The 25,001-nt window shown below is 48.3% G+C and overlaps 2 protein-coding genes across 2 annotated transcripts; one reads left to right on the top strand and one right to left on the bottom strand.

Moving 5' to 3' along the window:
• Positions 1-4,497: 4,497 nt before the first annotated feature.
• On the top strand, positions 4,498-6,385 carry LOC124678551 (cationic amino acid transporter 8, vacuolar-like). Its single transcript, XM_047214427.1, has one exon. It carries the CDS (start codon positions 4,589-4,591, stop codon positions 6,380-6,382), a length of 1,794 nt encoding a protein of 597 aa, XP_047070383.1. The 5' UTR covers positions 4,498-4,588; the 3' UTR covers positions 6,383-6,385.
• Positions 6,386-23,059: 16,674 nt separating this feature from the next.
• On the bottom strand, positions 23,060-24,132 carry LOC124671362. Its single transcript, XM_047207740.1, has 4 exons — positions 23,541-24,132; positions 23,327-23,437; positions 23,208-23,241; positions 23,060-23,093 (listed from the first exon to the last, which is right to left on the bottom strand). Exons 1-3 carry the CDS (start codon positions 24,130-24,132, stop codon positions 23,216-23,218), a joined length of 729 nt encoding a protein of 242 aa, XP_047063696.1. The 3' UTR covers positions 23,060-23,093; positions 23,208-23,215.
• Positions 24,133-25,001: the final 869 nt, after the last annotated feature.

Below are 25,001 nucleotides of genomic sequence, written 5' to 3'. Positions count from 1 at the left end.
GATATGTCCGTGCATATCAAACTCATGAGCATATGTTCTAAACACGCGAACTTATTTCAAATTGCATGCATATTATTTTTTTAAAACCATAAAATATGTTTTGAACCCGTAAAAAACATAAACACCCTATTGAAAATATATGAACATTTATCAAATGCAACAACAAAATGATCGTATCTCAAAAAGTGTTCATCTATCCATGAAAAAAGTAATGAAAAGGTAAAATTGAAGAGAAATAGAAAAACAAAACATAAGCATAAAAATAAAAGGAACAAATAATAAAGGACAAAATCACAAGAAATGAAAAAGCAAAAGGTAAGCACACAAAGGGAAAAATATTACTAGGCCCAGCGAATTATCAGTGGCTTGATACATAGGTTTCCTTGCTAACTCTCATTTAGCGGCAATGGGGATTGTCGAGCTTAGGTTGGGCAAAAAAGGATGGCCTTCATCCGGCTCATAAATTTTTGAAATACATCTTAGTCTAGAGACAGAAGAGTGGATTCGCTGTTTTCCGAGGAGATGGACATTTTTTGACATATCATCAGCAATTACTTTTATCGATGGTATTGTGTATAGCTCAACAATAATTTTCATGCTATTGTCCAGGAAAAGAACTAAAGATGCCGAACCTGGTGTAGGGTATAAATCAATCGCTCTCAGTAGTGGCCGTTTGCTACTATGCAGCAAGCGTGATAGTACTATGTTTTTGCCCATTTTGTGTCGGTGCAAACTTCGCTACTTCATGTTCTTCTTTCTTTGTTTTCCTTGCATTTGTTGATCTCTGGTGATTACTATATATGAAAAAAATTCAGAACATTATATGTCATCATCTATTGGGTTAAGAATCATAGTATTCTTTGAATTGAAATGAAAAAGACCAACACATGTCAGCCTCAAAAATAAGAACAACACATGTTGACTCAGTGGTGCATGGATCCACTTCCAATGTTGTGAACTTTTCTCTAGTTATTGATGTATCTAGATGTATTTAGTTAGAGATACATCCGTATCTAGATAAACTTAAGACACCTATTTTAGACGGATGGAGGATATATGATTCTAATTTTATGAAATCATGACTTTGCAGCCTCTCTTAACTAGATTATATGTTTGTTCAGTACCCTCATGGCACTCTGAAACCGTCACTATTGACAGATATTTGTATAGGAAAAGACAATAATGCATAAATGGCCAAGACTGTGTACTCCCTCCCGTTCGGATAAAATTGACGCGGGACAATCCGCGTTGCTTATGTATGTGTGTACCTGATGTCAAAAACATGAACAGAGGTAGTATTACATTTTGTCAGATTTACAACTGGTGCAGACTGGCGCCATGTTGATGACAGAATACACATCTGTTGTGTTTGTCTACTGTCTACATGAAGCATCTCTGTCGTTATTTTAGTGTGCCTATGACAGTGGTTGTGGCATACTACAGTGTAGTAAGTGTTGTCAGAATATTTGTTCCTGTTGGTCAATTATTCTCATTGTCAACATGGTTTCCTATGCTAAAAGAACAGCTAAACCTTGATTGGCCATTCGCAAAAAAAAAAAAAAAAAATTGATTGGCCAAAGTATGTCCTACTGCAAAGAAAAAACAATACTGATATTCTGATGATTGGCTAATCCTTCCATGTACCCAAAACGAGCAAGGCAGGAAAATGTATCCATGGTTCATATGAGACATATAATCTGTATAGAATTCCTTATGCGCGCGCGACGCTCCTCTCTTCTTCGTTCCTCAGTTTTACCAGGCCTTACTAAGCCGACTCTATCCGAAATCTCAATCCGCATACTACAGTTTAGTACGTATTCAGTTAGAATCAACAAGGTTCTGTTATGCTTTTGTTCCCGGATGTGTATCGCGTTCGGCAACATATGGACCCTTGATGACACGGGAAAAAATACAGAAAAAGAAGGGAAAATATGTTTCTGTGGTTGAGGAGTTCGTTTCTCTGTTTTTTTTTTTGAGTTTTCACCGGGGGCGAGCTCAAAGGCTCACCACCTGAATGGCTTGTATTCATTTCATCCGATGATCGGGTGAATTCCCCGATTTTTTTTTACAGCAGATGATTACATGGAGAGACAGGGAGACAGCACCCAACGAAGAGGGGGTGTGCTCGGGGGGGGGGGGGAAGAAGCAGGTCACGACGCAGCATGCCAGCGCCTGGGGACGAAGAAAGCAAGCCAAATATCGACGTCAGCTCGCTTCGCCATAGGGAGACGACCGCGCCAGAGAACAGCATTTCCGGACAAGCTCAATGGAGGGAGCGAGGCCGTTGAAGACGACATCATTTCGATGTTTCTAGAGGTGCCACAGGCAGAGGAGGCGAAGAGTGGAGGCCGAGCCTGGAGGAGCGGATGGAGGGATGCTGCAAGCCGCTGCAGATGTGATCTAGCGATGCTCCTCCGGTTGCGCTCCGATAGAGCTCCAGAACTGACGAGCGAAGCGGCAACCGAACATAATATGGCTAGCTGTCTCCAGTGTTGCCGCGCAGATGGGGCAGCCGCTCTCATCGGCAGTGAGGATCCGTTTGCGAAGGAGGTTGCCGCGGCTCTGGATACGGTCCTTGATGGCGAGCCACCCGAAGAACTTGACTTTCGACGGGGCGTAGTTGCCCCAGACGAACTCGTGCCGCTTGTCAAGAACCCCGACATAGGAACACAACTTGTAGAGGGCGGAGGTGCTCAGCTTCCCACCCGCCTTGCCGCATAGCGGGAGCGTGCGCTCGTCAGCAGGAGGGCCTCACGCTGCCCGGAGGCGACGGTAGACAGGCGCGGAGCAAGCACGGCGTCGAGCCCGTGAGTCAGCACCTGGCGCACCGAAGCGCACTGCAGAGAGCAGTGGGAGAACAGCTCCGGCATAGCGGTGCCCACAGCTCCAGAGGGAAGCCACCAATCCAGCCAGAAAGCAGTCTGCACCCCGTCACCAAGCTTGACGCGGGAGATGCCGCGGTAGAGAGGAAGAAAACGTCGCAGAGAGGTCCAGTGAGCGCCTAGGAGAGCAGTATCAGCCCCGTCGATCTCAAGAGGGAGGCCGGCCTGGGCTCCCCAGACCCAACGTGGCCACGACTCATCGGTGGCGCAGTGCAGGCGGTGGAGAAGCTTGATCAGGAGACAGGAATTCTGAGTGGGGATGGAGCACACACCTAGCCCTCCTTCGTTTTTCGGCCGGCAGACCTGCTCCCAGGACACGAGGCACTTGGCGCCACTGATCTTGTCCGTGGCAGCCTAGAGGAAGGCGGGGCGGAGCCTGTCGAGGGCGGCGAGCACACCAGGGGGGAGCTCGAGCGCACCCATGGCGAAGGTGTGCAGGGCATCCAGCACAGCGTTGAGAAGGACGAGCCTCCCACCTGCCGACAGAAGAAGAGCACGCCAACCGGAGAGATACTTGTCACTTTGGCGATCAGTGGGTTAAACGCTGCCAGGCGAAGCTTCTCAGCCGACAGAGGCAGCCCGAGGTAGGTCTGGGGAAACCCCTCGATGCGGCAGCCGAGGATTTCCTGGATGCCACCGAGAGTCGCAGAGTCGACGTGCATCAGGACCAAGACGCTCTTCCCGTAGTTGATAGCCAGGCCAGTCGCGCGTTCGAACTGACCGAGGATGAGCTTCAGGCGGCTCGCCGCGGCAACGTCTGCGCGCAAGATCAGAAGCGTGTCGTCGGTGTACTGAAGCACAGGGCAAGGAGCAGCGTCCACCAAGGGGTGCAGAAGAACGTCATCGCGGCGAACCAGCCGCTGAAGAACGTCGGCGACGATAAGGAAGAGGTAAGGCGACAGGGGGTCGCCTTGCCGCATGCCCCTGACACACCGGATCCATCTTCCCGGCACGCCGTTGAGGAGGAGACCTTGACGAGGTGAAAATGTCGTCTAGCCAATCGCACCAAAGGACGGGGAAGCCACGGGCGAGCATGATGGAGCGCAAGCTGGACCAGCTGACGGAGTCGAACGCCTTGGCGAAGTCGAGCTTGAGGACGACCGTCGGAGCTCTGCGGCGAAAGCAGTTTGCACTAGCTCTGTCGCATAGACAAAATTCTCCGGGATGTTTCGGCCGGAGAGGAACCCTGTCTGGTCGGTGTCGATGAGGTTGCAGATCTGTTGTTGGAGGCGGAAGGTGAGCGTCTTGCACACAGCCTTGATGCTGCAGTTCTACAGCGAGACGGGGCGGAACGAGCCTGGCTTGAGCACACCATCGTGCTTGGGGAGGAGGACGACGGGCGCCCTGTTGATCCTCTCCAAATCCGCAGCGCGGGAAAGAAAGGATTCAAACAGACGGGCCAACGCGGGGCGGGCCGTGGGCCAGGCCGCACGGTAGAAGGTGGGCCCAAAACCATCTGGCCCGGGTGCGCTTGAGCGGTCGAGGGAGAAGAAGGCCGCCTCGAGTTCCTGGGCCTCGGCGTTCGTTTCTCTGTTGAGATCATCACGGAAACAAATTCGTTGTACTCCGTAACTAATATCCCGACCTTCTCTCGAATCTCAGCCTTCCCCAACAAACTCCAGCAGCAGCAGCAGTATACCACATAGCGATGGTTGTTCAGCTAAGATAAGAAACGCAATTCGATCTATCCGATCCCACCGTGCGCGATGGCGGGCGGGGATCAGCCGGCGGCGGGAGAGGGCCGGAGGTATTGGCGGTGGAGCAAGGCGGATTTTTTCCCGGAGCCGTCGTTCCAGAGCTGGCGCTCCTACGGCGGCGCGCTCGCGGCCACGGTGCCGCGGCTGCGCGACCGCGTGGCCGCCCGCTCCACCGACGCCATCGAGGCCGGGACGCTGCTCGCCGAGAGCGAGAACCCGCTGCGCCGCTGCCTGTCCTGGGTCGACCTCGCCTTCCTCGGCTTCGGATCCGTCGTCGGCTCCGGCGTCTTCGTGCTCACCGGCCAGGAGGCGCGCTTCGACGCCGGCCCGGCCATCCCGCTCGCCTACGCCGCTGCGGGGTTCTCCGCACTGCTCTCGTCCTTCTGCTACGCCGAGCTGGCCACCGAGATCCCATCTGCCGGGGGGTCGTTCTCGTACCTGCGGGTCGAGCTGGGCGACATGGCGGCTTTCCTGGCCGCCGGGAACATACTGCTTGAGGCCGTCGTGGGGGCGGCGGGGCTCGGCCGGTCGTGGACGTCCTACCTCGCCGCGCTCCTCGGGCGCGACAGCGACTCGCTCCGCATCCACGTGCCGGCGCTCGCCGAGGGGTTCAATCTGCTCGACCCCATCGCCGTCGTGGTCCTCATCTCCACCTCCGCGCTGGCCATGTCCGGCGCGCGCCTCACCTCCACCATCAACTCGCTGGCGTCCGTGATCGGCATCGTCATCATCGCCTTCGTCATGGGCTTCGGGTTCTCGCACTTCGACTCCAGCAACCTCGAGCCGTCCTTCTTCCCCTTCGGGGCGGCGGGCGTGTTCCGCGCGGCGGCAGTGGTGTACTGGTCCTACACGGGGTTCGACATGGTTGCCACCATGGCGGAGGAGACCAAGAACCCCGGCCGGGACGTGCCGCTGGGCCTGCTGTCCTCCATGTCCGCCATCACCGTGGTGTACTGCGCCATGTCCCTGGCGCTGGTCGGCATGCAGAAGTACAGCGACATCGACCCCAACGCCGCCTACTCGGTGGCGTTCGCCGCCACGGGGCTCAAGTGGGCGCGCTACGTCGTGGCGCTGGGCGCGCTCAAGGGCATGACGAGCGGCCTCCTGGTCGGCGCGCTGGGGCAGGCGCGCTACACCACGCAGATCGCGCGCACGCACATGATCCCGCCCTACTTCGCGCTCGTGCACCCCAAGACCGGCACGCCCGTCTACGCCACCATGGCCGTCACGCTCGGCGCCGCCTGCGTGGCGCTCTTCTCCAGCCTGGACGTGCTGGCCTCCGTCTCCTCCATCAGCACGCTCTTCATCTTCGCGCTCGTGGCCGTGGCGCTGCTCGTCCGCCGCTACTACGTCGCCGGGAGGACGCCGGCCTCGCAGCTGCGCACCTTCCTGGCGTTCCTGGCGCTGCTCCTCGTGTCGTCCATCGGCATGTCGGTGTACTACAACTCGAGCTACGCCGGGCGGTGGCCGGGGTACGTGGTTTTCGGCATTGGATGGGCGGCGGGCACGGCGGGGCTGGCGTTTGGCGCGAAGCAGCAGCGCGTGCCCAAGATGTACGGCGTGCCGCTCATGCCGTGGCTGCCGGCCATGTCGGTGGCCACCAACCTGTTCCTGATGGGCTCGCTCGGGTCACTGGCCTACATGCGCTTCGGCATCTGCACGGCGGCGATGCTCGTCTACTACGTGCTCTTCGGCGTGCACGCGACCTATGACGTGGCGCACTCTCGGGATGGCGCCGACGCCGTGGCCGATAATGTCGAGCAGGGAAAGATTGCGCTGCCGGTGTCCACGGCGCCTGCATGACAAGAGTGGGCTCTTGTTGGGGATTTTCTCTGCAAGTCATAGTGCCTTGTCAGTCAATTCTCAAAAAAAAAAGTGCCTTGTCAGTCTGAACTTATAGGGTAGGTAATTTGGCTGGTCTTTAGTTAATTGGGACAAAGATTTTATAGTCAGATTTTTATGTTACATTTCAGCTGAAGAAGCTCCATAGGTTTTGGAACATAATCCCTATAGGCGAAAGCAGTTTTTCTGATTCATCTTGTCCTGCCATTAATCATGGTTTTTAGTTTGCACATGTGTGACTGATCTTTCTTCGTTATTACATTATTATTCGTACTAGAAGATGAAAGCGCGCGTTGCCACGCCCGTCCATTCTATGAAAATATTGGTAGATATTTGTAGAAATACTTGATAAAGTTTGGCACTTGAAACATTTACTAATACAATTTAAATGAAAAGACCATGATATAGCTGTTACAGTGGTGTTCAAAACCACAAACGGTATGATCACAGGGTTTGCTTTCCGTTTTACGTTTCTCCAGATAATTCATGAGAAGAATGATAAAAGAGGATATAAAATGAACAAGAATCAATCTAATATCAGGTTACTACAGTGGTAGTATACACAAACCACAAGAAATGCTGAAATTTGTACACATCTTCTTCTACTATGTCCAAATGTCCACAAAACAGATCCTATAATAGAACCATGTACACTCAAGCAATGAACAAGTAATAATTAGAGAGTGAACAAATAATGTATGTGAGCAATTATGGGCAATATATTACTATTTAAGATCCAGAAATCAAAAGGACAGCATGCTTAATTTTATGCTGAACCAACTCAAGCCATATGTTGAGCAAAAAAACATGTATTCGACAAGATGCAAATTATGCATGGTAAAACGCACTAAATTCTTTTTCCTAATGAAAACAGGTGCAACTATGCAGTAAAGACACAATTTTGGGGTAAAAATAATTTTATTTTTGTAGCATATATAAGCTCCAAGTTTGATATTCCCTTACATAGAATCTGGTAATCTTATATGAATGAGTATTGAGGTGTAGGTAACTACCAAGGCTCCACTGAAAAATTCAGTAGACTCTATTTAACAGATGACTCTGCACATGTTTTTTTGTACAAACGGTAAGTATGACTTCCTTATCATGTAGAATAATTTAAGGAACATTAGAAGAAATAACTCAAACATTGTCAACTATGTGTAACCATTACAAAATAGTGTGGCCACACATGAGACTGTTAAAGATAGTAAAATAATTTCCATTTTCAGTAAGATTGTTTTTCTTCTTCAATTATTCTACCATCAGCTATGAATATCACAAATCACTAAGTAAGACACAGAAATATAAATATATATTTTGGTATCTATTTCGAATACAGTTGACACTGTACGTTCATTGTGTTTCTCTTCAGTTAAACATGACCTAATAATTAGGATGAACACTTCCATTTCTTCTCTGCAAAAATAAGAATAGCAATATATCAGCCCAAATTCTTGGCACAAAATCCATGGCAGCATTGCCAAACTTTATTTTGTTTCTTCGCTTCATCGAATTTCCAACTGCAACAACATATTAGCCTGTAGAAAGCACAACAATTACCGTTGATGGACGAAAGAATACGACCATGGGTATCCACATGTAAGTAGGTGGAAGTGAGGCTGTCAATGTCATATAATTAAGTTTACACGAAATTAAAATCTAGGACCATACCTTCGAAGTTTGAACTTTGTCATGTATCATACACCGAACAGTATCAACAGCATCTGCCTCTTTATAAAAAGTATGTCCATTTGGCTTGACAATGCATATTATCCAAGTTTGAAAAATGAGAAAATCATGTTAGGTAGTGTCCAGTTTCCATTCACGCGAAGCTTGAAGTATTGATGCACAACACTTAACATTTCTTATTGAGTAATGGGCACAGACAAGTAGAAAGTACCATGCTATTAATTCACAATGGATACTCATTCGCAATATAGAATGTGGTGCATCTACTTAGTTGTTTCGAGATCGACTTTTTTTTAGAAAACTATGAAATCACCAACCAGTTAAGAGAAGTGCATGTTCTATTCAAAAGACAACCCAGGACAGCTTTTTGTATAAGCATTGACTATGAGTAAACAATCTTTAAATCTTATATATGGCAGTAAACATTAGAAATAAGAAACTCAAATGCCGTTAACTATCTATAAGTGTAGCAAAATGATACGGCTGCATAGAAATGTGCAGGACAGAAAATATAGAGAATTTATTAGAAGAAGCCTTAAACATGATGTATTACCATGACGAATAATCTTGAATCTTGGGCGACCACCGACAAATTCCACAAGAAAGGCCCGTGAACAGATCACCATACGGAAGAGCTCTCCTGTGATTAGTTTGAGATAATCATAACATAAAATAAATTTGTTGCAAGCTCTTTTGCAATTGAAGACAATTCTGACCGTACCATGTCAGTAATAGAGCTTAGTTTGAAGCTAAGTTCACAGTATAATTTTTGGAACAAAGTTCGCAAGGAATAGGAGGAGTAATTCGTGGACCGAGATTCGTTGCCCCTTCCATCCATGAGGATCTTGACTTCTGTACTTCCAAGATTGGAAGATGGTCTTCCTGCTGATATCCATCCAGAAGGGAAGAAGGTAGGATCGTATGGAGTGGAGGTGCCGTCGAAGGGTCAGGGGAGGTAGGGTGAGGGGTGTTGCAGAGGAGGATACCTGCAACAGTTGCCTCGTGGACGCGTGCGTGGTCGCCGCGGGCCTGTCGCCATCCCTAGACGCTGTAGTTAAATTTTTGCCATCGCCGGCCCGGTCGCCCACCCGTCGAACGAAGGTTCCACCAAATAGGTAACCCTAAGGGAGGAGTACAGGACACCCCTCCATGAGATCCCCACTCCGGTGCCTGCGCGCCATCCGCACTGCGCCGGCGAAGGAGTAGAAGGGCACGAATCTAAATCCACGAAAACGGAGCGACAACGGCAACCAGCATGCATAGAACGTTGCTAGCGTGGCCTTGCCGGTTTATCCGCCGGCGCGAATCGCTTGCGGACGCTGATGAGGGAAGGCAAGGGTCAGGAATCGGGAGGGGGAACGACGGTGAAGTCAGGAGAGAGGATAGTAAAAGGCACTGCGTTCGCTCTTGCTTATCGGACGGGCTGACTATGTACGCTGAGGAAGAAAACAACCGAAGGGTCGGCCCATGTAACGTTTCCTAGCCCAATCAACCAGGAGTAGGCTAACTCGGCCTGTGGAGTAGCAGCCCAGTAATGGTGGGTTATCGAGCGAGATTAGACGAACGAAACTAGATTAAAGCCGCTGCGGGATTGCTGTACTAATTTGGACCGTCGGATGGTCAGATCTGACGGTTCAGGGCTTCAAATTGCTGAGAGAGGTCCTAGCTAGGTAAGTTTTACTGTTTACTAATATAGTACTGCACAAGATTTCCTTTCTCTTTTGTGCCTCGTGGGCGGTGGCGTCGTGGCGGCGGCGCTGCTGCTCTGGTCTTTTGTGCCTACCACTACGCTCCTTTCCCGACGAGTGGCGTCGGCGGTGACCAGAAGACGGCGAATCCGGTTTGGGATGCAGTTGGTGGGTGGTGGCTTTGGCCTTCTTCCTCGACTTGGTCGACGGTGGGCGGCCAGGCTGAGATCTGGAAAAGGGTGCAGGTCTTTTTCCGGCTGATGTTCCACAGAGGAGATGTGCTCGCCGTTTGCGGCGAGCTCCTTTTGAGGTCCACAAAGGAGCTGGTCTCCGATGGCGCTCGTCCAGGTCTCAGAGTGTGGTCCTTCTCCTATCTCTCCGGCGATGGCGGAGGTGGAAGACGGAAGGAGGTTGCTGCGCACAAAAGATTTTTGAAAGGCTTTTTTGCTTTTTCTGGCAGGATCTTTTGTATAATTGTGCTTTTTTTGAGAGAGAGAGATTGTATAATTGTGCTGGGTGAGTTGTCTCTCTGGTTTCTTCCAAAGAGATGCCGCGTGTGTTGTACTACAACTGTTTGACTTAGTGGAACAAGTAGGGGTGGTTGTTTGATAAAAAAAAAAGTAATGCACAAGATTGCAGTCAAGTAAGTGTAAGTCATGTTTGTGTGTCTGGGTGTTTTTTTAGTGTGGACGTGGTATTCTTATCAGAAAAAAATGATGTCCTTTAGCATCAAAAGCGTGTTTGATTGCTAACAATTGGTTTTTCTCGTATGCGTGGAGATGAAACCCGGTCATTTGGATGCCCAGGGGAAACGATTCTTTGCGTCACACGAACTTCCAAAAAAACTGTATGAGGGAGAATGCTGGATTCAACGGTTTCTTGCGAGCCAACCTTGTCTCACGCTCGTTAGGAAAATATGCGCCGCGCTGAAGCAAGGGAGGGATGGTAGGAGCCCGCGCGCGGCGGGAATAATTCGGCAGGGGTGTGCGAGTTGGTGAAGGAAGGGACGACTCGAGTGCAGTTTTTCAGGAACCGTGACCTGAAAGCGATTGTAGAGGTTGTTCTGAAGTTCACCGGCCGTGAAGTTGGTGTCCACCAACTCTACAACCATCTGACGCACTGGAGAGCAAGGCGAATCATGTATGCAAGCTAAAAATGCTGGAGAGGGTGCATTGGGTGGACAAGACCTCAACTATCATGATGGACGATGATGTATACTATGCCCACATCAAGATTAGAGCATTGCACCTTTTGTTTCACTTCCATTCCCTAAGGATTTATGATGGATGTTGTTAGCTTACACGAAGTAACATCATCATTGCAGACTCACCGTAGGGACGCTGATCTCATCAACATGCACATAGAGAGCTATGCTCGGATGGAGAAAATCTACGTTGGTCATGTTTCAGCTGCTCCGCTTACTTCCACTGCGGTCCACCGTGCTCTGAGCCAACTCATGGATCACAAGGCACAGGTGAAAAGGTATCTTGCAATGACCCCTGCTGATATGATGGACTGGTTCACCGCCTTCCTGATGAAGTATTACCTCTAAGGATCCCGAGCATTGGATGCTTGTTGTCGTGCTTGTTCCGCTGATGATGATGAACATCGCATCCATGATGTATATTTTGGGAGTAGCAAGGTTTGATATGCACTGATGACACGTCTGTATATTTTGTGAGGTGGTATTTACGTAACCCCTTTATTGACGAACCTGTGTTGTATCACGAGATGTTGTTCGTGAACTCGTGGTGCAACACTATGATCCACCACTAAAACTATTATCCATATGCTAGCCATGCTGATTACGTGATCTATGGTTGTCGTCCTATCATTTCCTGTTGCATCGAACACTTTGTGGGCATATATGGTGAACTGGGTAAGCTCACCAAGAATAGCAGGAGGCAATTGTATTCAGCAAATATGATGTAACCAAACAACCGCTGCATTTGTTGAAACACGATTTATGGGCAACGAAACATTTGGGGACTTTGTTTCACAACTAATGCGCAGTACGAATTGTTTGCAACCAAACAAGTTGACGTGGATTAGAGGTTGCATTTCTCCTAACAGCATCCACAAAGCCATGTTTCATTGGTGCGAGCAAAGCCTGCTAGCAATCAATCAGGCCGAAAATACATCAATGTTATGACACACGCATCACCATTACATATTGGCATAAACTAAGGAGATGCCAAACAATGGCATACATGTTTTACGCAAGATGGACTAGCTCCTAATGTTATTCAACGTACTTCGAGAAAATACTAGTAGTATCTACTCATTGTCTTCTTCAATCCTGAAGTGATTCGTCTTCACTCCTTGCTAAGCATATGGATGCCAACCATGGTTAAGTGTGTGCACCTTTCATTTTCTGTACCCATATGTAGCACAGGAACGAGTGCAGCGATATAGAGCTCGAACTCCCTAGTTCATTTTTTTCAAATGCAAACGTCCTTAAAATTTTCAAAAAATAAAAAATCCACTAATAAATCATATGCTTTCAACGAACCTGTAAAATTTTGTCATAACAGTGCGTTACAAAAAGTCATAAAAACATCTCTAGATAAGGCAGAAAAAAAACTTGATTCTGGTTTCACATTTCTTTTTTTTTGTAGGTCACATCTGAAAAGATAATTCGACGAAACTTAAAATCCACATACAAGACATCGACGTGTACTTGTACATTTTCGCAGATCTTTTGATGTGCAAAAATTAAGTTTTTGAATTTTAGTAGTGAACTCCTCGTAGCCTTCCTTGATGTTTATTTTTCAATAAAAGAAATAGATTAATATCACGAACATATCAATTACACCCCTAATCTGCACTAACAAAATATCGAAAGGCCTTCCAGCTGCGCACCTCCCCCACCTTCCTGACGTTGCTCCTCCCGTCGTTCATCGGCATGTCGGTGTACTACAACTGGAGCTACACCGGGCATTGGTCGGGGTACATGGTGTTTGGCGTCGGCTGGGTGACCGGCATGGTGGGGCTAGCATTTGCCGCGAAGCAACAACACGTGTCCAAGATGTACGACGCGTCGCTCATGCCGTGGTTCCGGCCATGTCTTTGGCCACCAACATCTTTGTGATGGGCTCGCTTGGGTCATTGGCCTACATGCGCTTCGGCATCTACACGGCGGCGATCCTCGTCTACTACGTGTTGTTCCACGTGAACACGGCGTATGATGTGGCGCATTCTAGGGATGACGCCGTTGTCGTGGCCGAGACTATCAAGCAGGTGAAGATTGCGTTGTGGTGTCTCCGTCGCGTGCATGAGAAGATTGGGTTCTTGTTGGAGATTTTTGTCTACACTAGTTAAATGCCCGATAAAAAAAACATATCTAGACATAGAATTAGTCCCTGGTATCATAAAACAAAAGCAAATTGATCAAGTTTATAAAACATATCACATACTTCAATCTCATTGATGAGATTTTGTATAGTATATCGAGTACAAGTAAACTTGAGTAGGATTTTTAGACCACAAAACTATAAATGAAACCAAACCAAAAATATACAACATGGTCTAGGAAACTTGTTTAAACATCATTTGTCTAACATTATTCCTCAACTTGACAACATCCATCTCAGCGTAGGCTAATCAGTCATAATGTCATTTCTCCTATTGTTTGGATCTGTCTACCACTGCACCAACTGCAATCTTGCATCAATGGAAAGCTTGGACAACAGAATTTGATTATTGACGAGTAATTCCCATCTGATAGCTTGTAGGAAATAGGAGGGGAAACATCAGTGCAATATCTTTCAACATATTTTCTTCAAATAAGTTTTCACAAATCACTGACCATTTTAAAATTCAAGTCGTAACAAGTGCAAGTTAATTGACCTTGAAAGAATCATTTAATACCAAAAGAAGTCCTACCAAAAGTTTTGAAACATATGATATATGTAGTGATAGTCTGATGGAAATAGGTAAACAGCTGTACACAAGAACCTTTATGTATAGGGAAAAAGGTTGTCTTATAGGATATTAAGATTATGAAGAAACAACTTTTAGATATCTCGACAGGCCCATAAAGGAGATTCCTGCCATCAAGATCAAATATAATGTTTGAGTGTGACTCACCTTGTCTACCAGTTGAGATCGGAGGGGGTGTTCAGAGCATTTCAATAGAAGAGTTTATAAATTCATTTCAGAAAAAATAACTGTAATCAGATCTCTATTCACTGTTTTGTTGGAATGTTTAGAGGTTGCTATATCAGCCCAACAGTTCCAAATTATAATCTAAAGATGATACATATAAGATTGCACCATAAATAGTACATGATGGCGAAATATGCGTAAGTATCTGCATATATTCATTCTTAAACAAAATTCCACAAAATCTTACAACCTTGAGCTCAAACCTCTTGTCAGAATAACAATCTGGTTATTAATGAGCCAAAATATCAAAATCGAGATTATATATGCAGAGTAATATTTCTAAGTACTAAACAAAGGTTACAGTAACCTAGTTTTAGTTATAAATGGCAGCAAGAGACCTCGTACTTCTATTTACTTCCTTTCAAACAGATTAAAAAAACAAAATGCAGAGCCATGGAATGTCATGAACTTCAGATCCCATCACTACTAAAAACAGCAGATGTCGCAAACTTCAGATCCCATCACTACTGAAAAACTTAAGCAATGCTGCTGGTGAAGTGCACGGTTGAAAGAGTAGGGTGGAGGAGGAGCACCAAATCGAGGCGTTTGGTCAGGTGGAGCCGAGGAGAAAGCGCAGTAGTTGGGTCATTGAGGTAGAGTGATGCGCCCCGCGGCTGCGTCCACGAAGTGATTGTATCACCCAAAAGCAAAGAACGACTAAAATTGTATTGCCAGAAACCAAAAAACAACTTTTTTTCAACAGATATTATGCTTCTGAAGAGCACTTCTTACAACTTAATCTGCGTGTTTCATGTAAGATACTTCTCATCCTTCACATTCCAGCGTGTGGGCTTTCCTCTGGCATAGCTTAGACTTACACGATATATGATCTTGTAAGGATATAATAAAAAAATTACTTGCAGAGTTTGCTTTCATCTATTCCTCTATTAGTTCTTGAATCTTAATACATGGATTACAATCTGTTCATATGGACTAATATTTCTTCAGAATGTGGGAAATCAAATAAATCACCTGTCTTGAAAGTTTCAACACATATAAAGAACACTTCATCAAATTAGTGAAGCCCAAGTAATGCTGACAGGATTTCAAGTACTTAGATTTGGCTACCCGATAGGTTTTGTCAGTCTTTAAAATTCTTACAGATGAGATAGAACAGATAGACCATTTGTCGACACCAAACTGGTTAACAAATACACCTTCTGTTAAATGTGAACTTCCATGGTCTACATGTATTCATGTCCAATGCAACCAAAAGAGATTTAAAAACATAAGTATGAGAGAACAAAGAACCTTGAAAATAATAAACCTTTAATTTTTGGACAAAATGTTGGCGACAAACTGGAGCTAAAAATCCAATAGATCACTATATCAGTAGATCATGGAACACATGGATTAAGGCCAGTGAATCTTTATGAGAAAATGCAATGGCTACCTTCAGTTAGAGATTACCAATTGCCTGGGGATGCCAAAGATGATTTGTCCTGTCATATGACTATCTTTCAATATCCTCTCTCGGGATAGTGATTTGACTTCAACTTCAATTGAAAAAATGTTAATAAGAACAGACAAACTCTGTAGGGAGAGAGAGACTTAACAGAGGAAGCTTGATCAACCGTGAGGCGGCGCACATGCCGGAATTCAGCGCTGGGAAGAGAAACAGAGTAGCTAAGAGCATCTCCACTCGTCCCCCCGAACAGGCCCCCGGCGAGCGTTTTTTCCATCCGGACGGCGTAATTCGGCCCAGTCGCGCCCCGGTTCCTCGTTTTCGTCCGGATTTGGGCCTAAATCCATCCGGCGATCCCACGCCATCCCCGGCCCCCGGGGAGCGCTCGGGGACTCCGGACGAAACGAAAGCGCGCGAAACGGCGAGGAAACTTCCCGCGCGTCTGGTGGCCCCAACTTGTCGGCGAGAGAAGCCGATCGTCGTCCTCATCGCATCGTCTTCCGCGCGCTGTAAAAGCCTGCCGCCGGTCTGCATTCGCCGGCCACGCGGCGAGTTAATGTCGTCGTCTTCCGCGCACGCATCGTCTTCCGCGCGCACTAAAGGCTGCCGCCGGTCAGCTCGCCGCGGACGCGTCGCAATCCACGCGGCATTTAATCCCCGCGCCAGCCACGCCTATATACGCCGGTCCGATCACCGCGAGGCGTACCCCGTGCTCCACTCTCCCTCCACTCTCCCTCTACTCCCAAGATGGCGTTCTACGGCGACGACGGCGCAGCCAACAACGGCTTCCCCGCCGGTCGCTGCACACGTGGGAGGGGCACCTCCTCCACCAGGCGGGGTACCCCCGCCCGCCGGACACGAGGCCTCCCGAGGCGGCTGGCGGCTAAGTGCTGGCGGCGTTCCGATCCCGCCGCCGCCGCAGGGCCATGCCCTCGACGTCGCCATCGAGGAGGCGAGGATGACGATGACCGACGAGGAGCGCGCCGACCCGCGCCACCACCCCGACAACTACACGCGGTGGAACTCCTACTTCCTCCGGCGGTGGGAGCGGGAGCTGGCGGCCTACGACGGCCCGCCGCCTCCACCTGCGCGCAACAACGCCGTGGGCCGCCGACGGTGGTGGAGCGCGCCGGGCCGGACACTCGAGGCCGTCCTCGAGCACATCGAGGGCGGCAACTTCCCGGTGCTCACGATGCCCCCTCCATCGGCATCGAGGGCATCGGCGAGCCGCCGTCGGGGAAACGTCTGGCAGCCACGGCGCATGGTTGCCAGCTCGTCGTCTTCGGATCGGCGCCGAGGTCATCCTTGGCGCCGGTGAAGAGGAGGAGGCGACGTCGCCTTCGACGCCGGTGCTCGTCAAGAAGGAGCCGGCGTCTCCGCCGGCGACCAGAGGGCGCAGCAGCGGCGCCCTCGTCATCCGAGAACAGCCTTCCGCGCCGCAGAACGGCCGGAAGAAGAAGACGAAGAAAGAGGCCGCCGCCGCAAGCCAGCTCGCCGAGGAGGAGGCGAAGCGCGCGGAGGACGCCGCGATGGCGGAGGCGATCGCCAGATCGCTGCACGACATGGAGGAGGAGAAGCGCGCGGACGACGCCGCACTGGACTGGGCCAGGCGCGACCGGGAGCGCCGGGAGGAGGAGCAGCGGCGGCGGCTGCTGGACCCGGCCGCCGCACGCCAACTCGCCGCCCGCGCCACTCCAACCGCCAACGACGACTTCGCGCGGTACCGCCGTCCTGCGACACCTCCATCCGGCGTCGCTGTCCCCGTCGTCGACCTCGAGTCCTCCGACGACGACTGGTACAAGCCATCCCCGGGGTGGGAGACGCCGGCCGTGGCAGCAGCAGCCAGGCCGCGCAGCCGAAGGCCAACGACGACGGCTCCGACGACGACGGCGACGGCGACTACACGGTGTTCTACCGCCATTTCGGCATGTAGAGCGCCGTGTTTTAAAATTAGCGTTTACATTCCCCTAGCCGAATTCGAAATATAGTCGAGTTCGGCCTCTATGTATGAACTCCTCCCGTTTTAGTCTAAATATCATTAAATTTAGTCTATATTCACCCGAATTTAGCCGTAGTTTGTCAAGTTTCCGTTTTTAAAATTCGCATCGTCGACTTCGCCCGGGCACGCGGCTGGGAAACTACTACTCCCCACGCCAAATCTTCCTCCAATCCGGACGAAAATTTCGCCGGATTTGGGCGTGGGGAGCGCCAACGAGTGGGGATGCTCTAAGTCCCAGCGTGCCTGGACGGACTCCGCAACGATGTCAGCCCACTCCATGAGCCCAGCTACCTTCCATATGCTAATTGGTGAAGATGTAAAATATTGAGAATTTTGACCCTAGTTAACTTAACACCATACCACTGTGCCATCCCAGACCCCGACCTTCCTGAAGTAGTAGCAGCGCGAATCTATCATCCCATGTAAAAAAATTACTTGCCAGCAAGCAACAAATTAATGTAAAATAAAACAAACCAAAATCCACGCTAACACAAACAAAATGGTAAACCAACACAAATCATGTTAGACATCTCCATAGAGAACCACAAGTTGGATTAGCCCAAGCAGGCCTTTTCCTTTCAATCAAGTCTTTCCTAATCATTAGAATATTTCCAAGTAAAACGTGCCTCATTGGTGATAATTGTTCAACAATTGATAAAATCAGAAGCAATATCATGTTTTTTTATGTAGAGTATTCTAGCAATTACGTGTCAAGCAAATTTAGAAAGTATACATTGTATGAAGCATTTTATCAATCACTTGACATGGCTAAGTTGGTGCACTGATATAATAAAACAGTGGTAAGAAGGAATGGGCCAAACCTGGGATAGGAGGGTGTTGGTCTGTCTGACTCTAGCAAGATTTCGGCATATGAGAACTTCCGCCCTATCCACATCACAAGAAGGTGCTTATGGAGTCACGACGATGAGGGTGGTTGATGTCGAGGTTGAACGACGGAGAGAGCAGGATCATCATGACATCATCATCCACTTCCCTGATGACCTTTGGATCGCCATGGTTGCCACCGTGTGGTCGCTCCAGCAGCGGCAACAGACGACACTACAAAAAAAATACAAACTGATTTATAAATTCTCTAGCTACATTGAATAAGCTTCTTTATCCATAGATCTGATCGCTAATGATCTGATTTATAAATTATCTCTATCTCTCTTATTTTCTCATGTCAGTACATGGAAAGAAATATATCAAGTCTGTTATTTTTTACCCGAATAAGGAGCTGCAAACAATAAGTAGCAAATCGGTGTTCTATAGTATTGATCAGAACACCACTGAAATTACATGTAGAGTACTAATGCTAAATCATTGCTAAACTACATGTAGCATAGACTTTCATAGTATTACTTCTGTAGTAACTATGATAGGGTAAATGATTGAAGAATCATTGCAAGATTGAGTCGTACAAGTAATAACACTATCATAGTGACATAGTGCTCAAAAAAGCCTCTTTACAAGGGACTAAATTATCATCACTGTACCTCAGGTGCCAGATCAAGTGCGATTTCAGCAGAAAGTGCAAGCCCCATAATTACTCAAATCCACAGAACAATAGAGACAAAGGTAAGTACAGGCGAACAAGGCGCCCACCTCCTGGTCTGGAAAGTGAACATCCCAAAACCTGCATGTTCTTGCATGGAGAAGAGGGTGGCATGGAGTTCCAGTGGTCGTCCTTCTAGCGCGTGTGAGCCATGACACGCTTGATGGCTTCCCTGGCACCGGACCTGGCCACACAGCAACCCATGCGCGGTGCGCACGTGGATAGCTTGACCGCCATGCTCGAGATCTGGTTCTAGGCGGCAGGAAAAAAATTAGCGCGCTATAATAAAATAGCGTGGGTCTAAAAATACGCTATTAGCATGTTATAGCGTGCTATTAACGCGAATAGCGCGCTATAGCGCCAAAATAGCGTAGCATCGCCTCTCCAGATATGCTATAGCGTGCTATTAGCGTTGGAATAGCGCGCTATTTTTTTCCATGGGAGGACGAATTAGAGCCCTCCATGACCGCTGGAGACTGAGGCGGCTAGGGTTACCTGAGATGGCAGTTGAGAATGTAGAAGGAAGAAACAACGATGGGGGTTGCTAGAAGAGAGATAGCCGAGCTCGCTCCAGTGAAGGGCGGAGCTGGAAGAAGCCTACGTCGGCCAGAATGAGTGGAGGTAGTAGCGCCGTCGTGAGTCGTGAGAGAGGATACAGAGGGGATCGAGAGGGGGTCCTGCCTTGCCTTCCGCAGTAGGAGGGATTTGTTGGGCTTTGGCCCATTTGGGCGCTCGACAAAGCAGAAGGAATCGCTCGACGGAACGGACGATGTACCGATTGACGACGGAACCCGCTCGTCTTTTTAAAGTAGTAGAGAAGTCATAGTACCATGTTAGTCTGAACTTTTAGGATAGGTCTTTAGTTAACTGGGACAAATATTCCATAGTTAGACTTTTATTTTACATTAGAGATGAAGAAGCTACTAATTTTTTTGCAGTAGGCCCAATAATATCGACACCCTGATCAACTAGGAGCGCCCAAGTCCCGGGAGCTTAGAGCATCTCCAACAGGCGCGCTATATCGCGGCGCGCCAAAAGCAAAAATCTGCGCACGCTAAATCGTTGCCGCGCGCATGATCGATTTCTCCTCCGCCGGGTGCGCCATTTTGCAGCGGGCGTTGGCGCGGTAAAATAGCACCTCCGCCGGACGCGCCATTTTGCAGCGCGCGGGCGCGGCGCAAACAACAAACACACACAAGTATGCATCCAAGAAGATCAAACAATATATAAAAATTCACAAATATATTGTACCATCCAAATACAATACATTGTTCACAACAATACTTCACACCAAATACAACACGTCCAACATATAACAATACAACATGGTTTTGAGACAATACAACACATAGTTTTCAAACAAATACAACAAATATGCAACTATTGTTGTCCATTCCAATTCCACCATTCTTCCATGAGATCTTTTTGAAGCTCATCATGTGTGTCGTTGCACGGAATGGCATGGTATGAGGCAATGAATCGGGCAATCCTATGTGCGGACCTCGTCACTTGCACGGGAACCCCCATCAAGTCGTAGTGGGTATGATCCACATCTTTTCCGCGATCATCCTCTATAATCATGTTGTGCATGATTACACACGCGGTCATGATATACCAAAGGCATTCTTGATCCCAAAATCTAGCCGGTCCTCTAACAATGGCAAATTGGGCTTGCAAAATCCCAAATGCTCTCTCTACATCTTTCCTAGCCGTCGCTTGTGCATTGTGGAATTGAGTTTGCTTTTTACCTTTTGGTTGAATAATTGGCTTCACAAATGTTTGCCACCTTGGATATATGCCGTCGGCGAGGAAGTAGCCATAGTTGTACTTGTGGCCATTTGCTTCAAACTCCACCAATGGACCTTCCCGCATTGCAAGTCTTGTCATCAGTGGTGACCGTTGAAGAACATTGATGTCATTGCAAGATCCGGGCATTCCAACGAAAGCATGCCATATCCAAGTCTCTTGGTCGGCCACCGCTTCAAGTACTATGGTGGCATCCTTCTTGTAGCCTTTGAATTGTCCATGTCATGCCGCTGGACAATTCTTCCAACTCCAATGCATACTATCAATGGAACCAAGCATACCGGGAAACCCCCGGTTGGCGTTGATCTCCAAAAGCCTTGCCGTGTCTTGAGCATTGGGGGCTCTCAAGTATGTGGAGCCAAAGACATTGACAATTGCAACGACAAAGCGCTTCACACACAAGATAGAAGTGCTCTCTCCCATGGCCAAATGATCATCAACAAGATCCGCCGGTATACCATATGCCAACATACGCAAGGCGGCGGTCACCTTTTGATATGTGCTATGGCCAAGTTCTCCGGCAGCATTCCTCCTTTGCTCAAAGAAGCGATCATATTTGGTGATCTCCGTTGCAATGTGCTTGAACAAGTTGAGACTCATCCGGAAACGCCGCCGAAAATAGCTTTCGGGGAAAATCGGATTCTCATTGAAATACGACCGCATCAATTTCTCATGCCCTTCAATCCTTTCTCTCCACAACTTCGTCTACCGAACACCGATCCACCAAATTTTGGCCTCTTAACGGCGCGGTATGCTAATAGTATCGATATGTTCTCCTCTTCTTCTTGGTCGAACTCGTCATCAGATGAATCATATGAGGAACTCTACAAACATATGTATGAAATTACTTCACTATGAACTTTTGTAGCTACTTGGCGAGTATAATAGAGACCGGCCGGCGGAGGTTCATACCTTGCGAGCAAATGGGCGAGCACCATGGGCGCGCCATGTTGCAAGCAAGCTCGAGGACGACGAGGACGACATGTCGACGCCTGCGCGGAGGAGAACGCGACGGCGGCGCGAAGGGGGCCGCCGAGAAGGACCGCCGACTACAACTCGTCGCTGGCGGCCGCGCGAGCGACACAGTGCGGCGGAGCGTCCGCCGCTGCCAGGAGGAGGTTCGGGCGACGCGGATCTACGACGCGGCGGCGCGCAGAAGCGGGGGCGGCGGCGGAGTCGACCGGCGGCGGCTGGATTTCGCGCCGGCGGTAGGTGGGGAAATGAAGGCGCGGGCGCGGGGGAGGAATTTTCCAGCCGTTGGCTTTTTCGCGCTTGGACGAGCGATGCCGTGCGCTGTAGCCGACGCGCCAGATATGCCGCTCCGGATTGTGCAAAAAGCCGCGCGCCCTAAAAAAATTTACAGCGCCGCGCCGTTTACCGCGCCTGCTGGAGCACCACATTCTGTCCCGCGCGCGCTATATCGGACGTTTTTATGCCGCGCGGCCTATATAGCGCGTCTGTTGGAGATGCTCTTAGAGCTATTTAGAATGCCCTGGTCTCTGGAGAACGACGATTTGTCATGAGAGTAAAAGTAAAGGAAATGAAAGGATAGTAACCCCCCGTACAATTTATCCTGAAATTGACGGAACAAACCGAAGCAAACGTTAACTCCAGCGACCTATGGAGCTTCTTCAGCTCAAATCTGAGATAGGCATCAATGACACGGTTGTCTTCAACCCCATGGAGGACGGCTTCAACATCAATCCATGCAGTTATCGCACCTCCGTCGCTACCATCTACGGCTATGCAAGATATCCATCCAACATGAGATCTAACATTTCTTTCACCAGGAGGGACCAAACAATAATGATCTTCACTTTAGAGTTGCCAAAAAGGCATTCACCTATAGATGTTTGGCAATACTTGGCAGGGAAGTCGACATGGGACTGTTGAGCAATGGCACAAGATGGTGTGTAGGCTTGTATGGAAACTCTCAGTGTTCCTTGCAATTCTACTGAAACAACATTCCTAGACAGATGAAAGTGGTCATTGTCTGGCATTTTTTCCTCACCATGAATATCCAGCAACACAACTTCCCTAGATAAGGGATCATTAGTCTCTGCAGCAGACAGGGAACAAGCAATGCGGGCACCATATTTAAAAGGACAGGGTCCTTCAACAACACAAACACTAAGGATTGTGGCCTGGACTGCTCTAGCAAGTTTCCCTAAACTTAACTCTGCACTATAAACACCGCTTGGAAACAAGGCTGTGTGGTAACTGGAGTGGTAACTAGTGACAGAGCTGAATAATACTATATCTTGTGACTTACTTCCATACATTATCTTCAGTTCAACTTCAAAAGAAATAGGGTTATCAGCCAATATTGCACGAGACAGACCAGTCAAGCACAAAAAGGGGTTCTGCAAGAATCATAGTCATCATTATTAATATAATGTATACACTACGCATGAACAACATTATACACATGAGGAAGAACAAAGGAAAACGAAAAGACAAATTAATAATATACGTACATGTTCATTTAGTTCCTGGCAGTTAGCCCTTGACCTACAAAAGAGCAGGTTGTGGTTGCGGTCAACAGTGTCTCGGGCAGCAACCACGCCGTACACATAAAGTGGCCAATTCAAGTCACCTTTCAGGCCAACAATCTTGAATGAGTATATCTGTAAGACAGTTCCAACAGCAGAACCGTATGGGAAGATACGAGGTGTACAGTGCGTGAAGAGCATAGGACTCAATGTGGCTGCGGAACCAAAGAAGTGTGTATAGAATTCTAACATGAAAGCTAAGCTTGCATTGATTGAGAAGCAAAAAAGTGTGAAAAGAATATGAGTTTAGTATCTTACTTATATCGTCGAAGCCACCACACTTGTCTATCCCACTGCCCCATGAAGATGTCCAGCCCATACGGTGCTCTTCATAAGAACTCTGATTTGAGCGACCATAACTAATAGCATCTGATATTCTGAGAAATGATCGGGCCATGAGAAGGAACAACTGAATCTTCTCCAAGGGGATGGCGATGCTGAATTCCTTCAGAATTGTTGCAAAAGACTTGATCCGGTAGCACATATTTTCCAAATCATGCAATATAAAATCTAGGACCTCGTCACGGTTGCTAACCAGGTAGGGCAAAGACACCTCAAGCAGGTCGGAGAAACGCAAGTCCATCCTTTGGCCGGACAGCTGAGACAACCCATGGACTATATGCGGAGGTGCGCGTATTCCTTCCGAACGACACTTTACATAATCCACTCTTCGAGAGATCGTCGCCAATCCCCAGGAGGTAATCTCCTTCCTCAGGAAGGTGGTTTCCCTCCTCAGGATCTCACGGTGGTGAGAAAGAGCACAAACCAACTCTCTCTCCCTGCCCTGGAACTTGCCCAGAGAGGGCATGATCTCCCCCCTATCCATCACCTTCCCAGATTTCCTATCCATTTTTTTCGGGAATGCAGATTTAGTCTCCATATTCTTCCCGGATTTCAGAACTCTCCTTCCTAGATCTATGTGTGTGTCACCGCCACCCCTGCCGCCGCCACCTAACTTAGGGGTTCTCAACGAAACTGCCAGCTTTTTTTAGGGCTATGAAACTGCCAGCTTGGGATACCATCTATGGCTAGGCAAGATATCCATCCAACATGAGATCTAACCTTTCTTTCACCAGGAGGGACCAAGCAATAATGATCTTCACTTTAGAGTTGCCAAAAAGGCATTCACCTATAGATCTTTGGCAATACTTGGCAGGGAAGTCGACATGGGACTGTTGAGCAATGGCACAAGATGGTGTGTAGGCTTGTATGGCAACTCTCAGTGTTCCTTGCAATTCTACTGAAACAACATTCCTAGACAGATGAAAGTGGTCATTGTCTGGCATTTTTCTTAACCATGAATATCAAGCAACACAACTTCCCTAGATAAGGGATCATTAGTCTCTGCAGCAGACAGGGAACAAGCAATGCGGGCACCATATTTAAAAGGCCAGGGTCCTTCAACAACACAAACACTAAGGATTGTGGCCTGGACTGCTCTAGCAAGTTTCCCTAAACTTAACTCTGCACTACAAACACCGCTTGGAAACAAGGTTGTGTGGTAACTGGAGTGGTAACTAGTGACAGAGCTGAATAATACTATATCTTGTGACTTACTTCCATACTTTATCTTCAGTTCAACTTCAAAGGAAACAGGGTTATCAGCCAATATTGCACGAGACGGACCAGTCAAGCACAAAAAGGGGTTCTGCAAGAATCATAGTCATCATTATTAATATAATGTATACACTACGCATGAACAACATCATACACAGGAGG

The sequence above is a fragment of the Lolium rigidum genome, chromosome 7 (assembly GCF_022539505.1).
Source record: "Lolium rigidum isolate FL_2022 chromosome 7, APGP_CSIRO_Lrig_0.1, whole genome shotgun sequence".
Lineage (NCBI taxonomy): Eukaryota > Viridiplantae > Streptophyta > Magnoliopsida > Poales > Poaceae > Lolium > Lolium rigidum.
This window is presented reverse-complemented; position numbering and strand designations above follow the sequence as displayed.

What these genes read in the sequence shown, in the direction of transcription:
- LOC124678551 (XM_047214427.1), top strand. Translation starts at nt 4,589, where the DNA reads ATGGCGGGCGGGGATCAGCCGGCGGCGGGAGAGGGCCGGAGGTATTGG.
- LOC124671362 (XM_047207740.1), bottom strand. Translation starts at nt 24,132, where the DNA reads ATGGATAGGAAATCTGGGAAGGTGATGGATAGGGGGGAGATCATGCCC. An exon ending in TGGTGGCTTCGACGATATAA is followed by an intron (nt 23,438 to 23,540) that starts GTAAGATACTAA and finishes TTGGTTCCGCAG; the next exon opens with CCACATTGAGTCCTATGCTC. An exon ending in CAAGATTGTTGGCCTGAAAG is followed by an intron (nt 23,242 to 23,326) that starts GTGACTTGAATT and finishes GCTCTTTTGTAG; the next exon opens with GTCAAGGGCTAACTGCCAGG.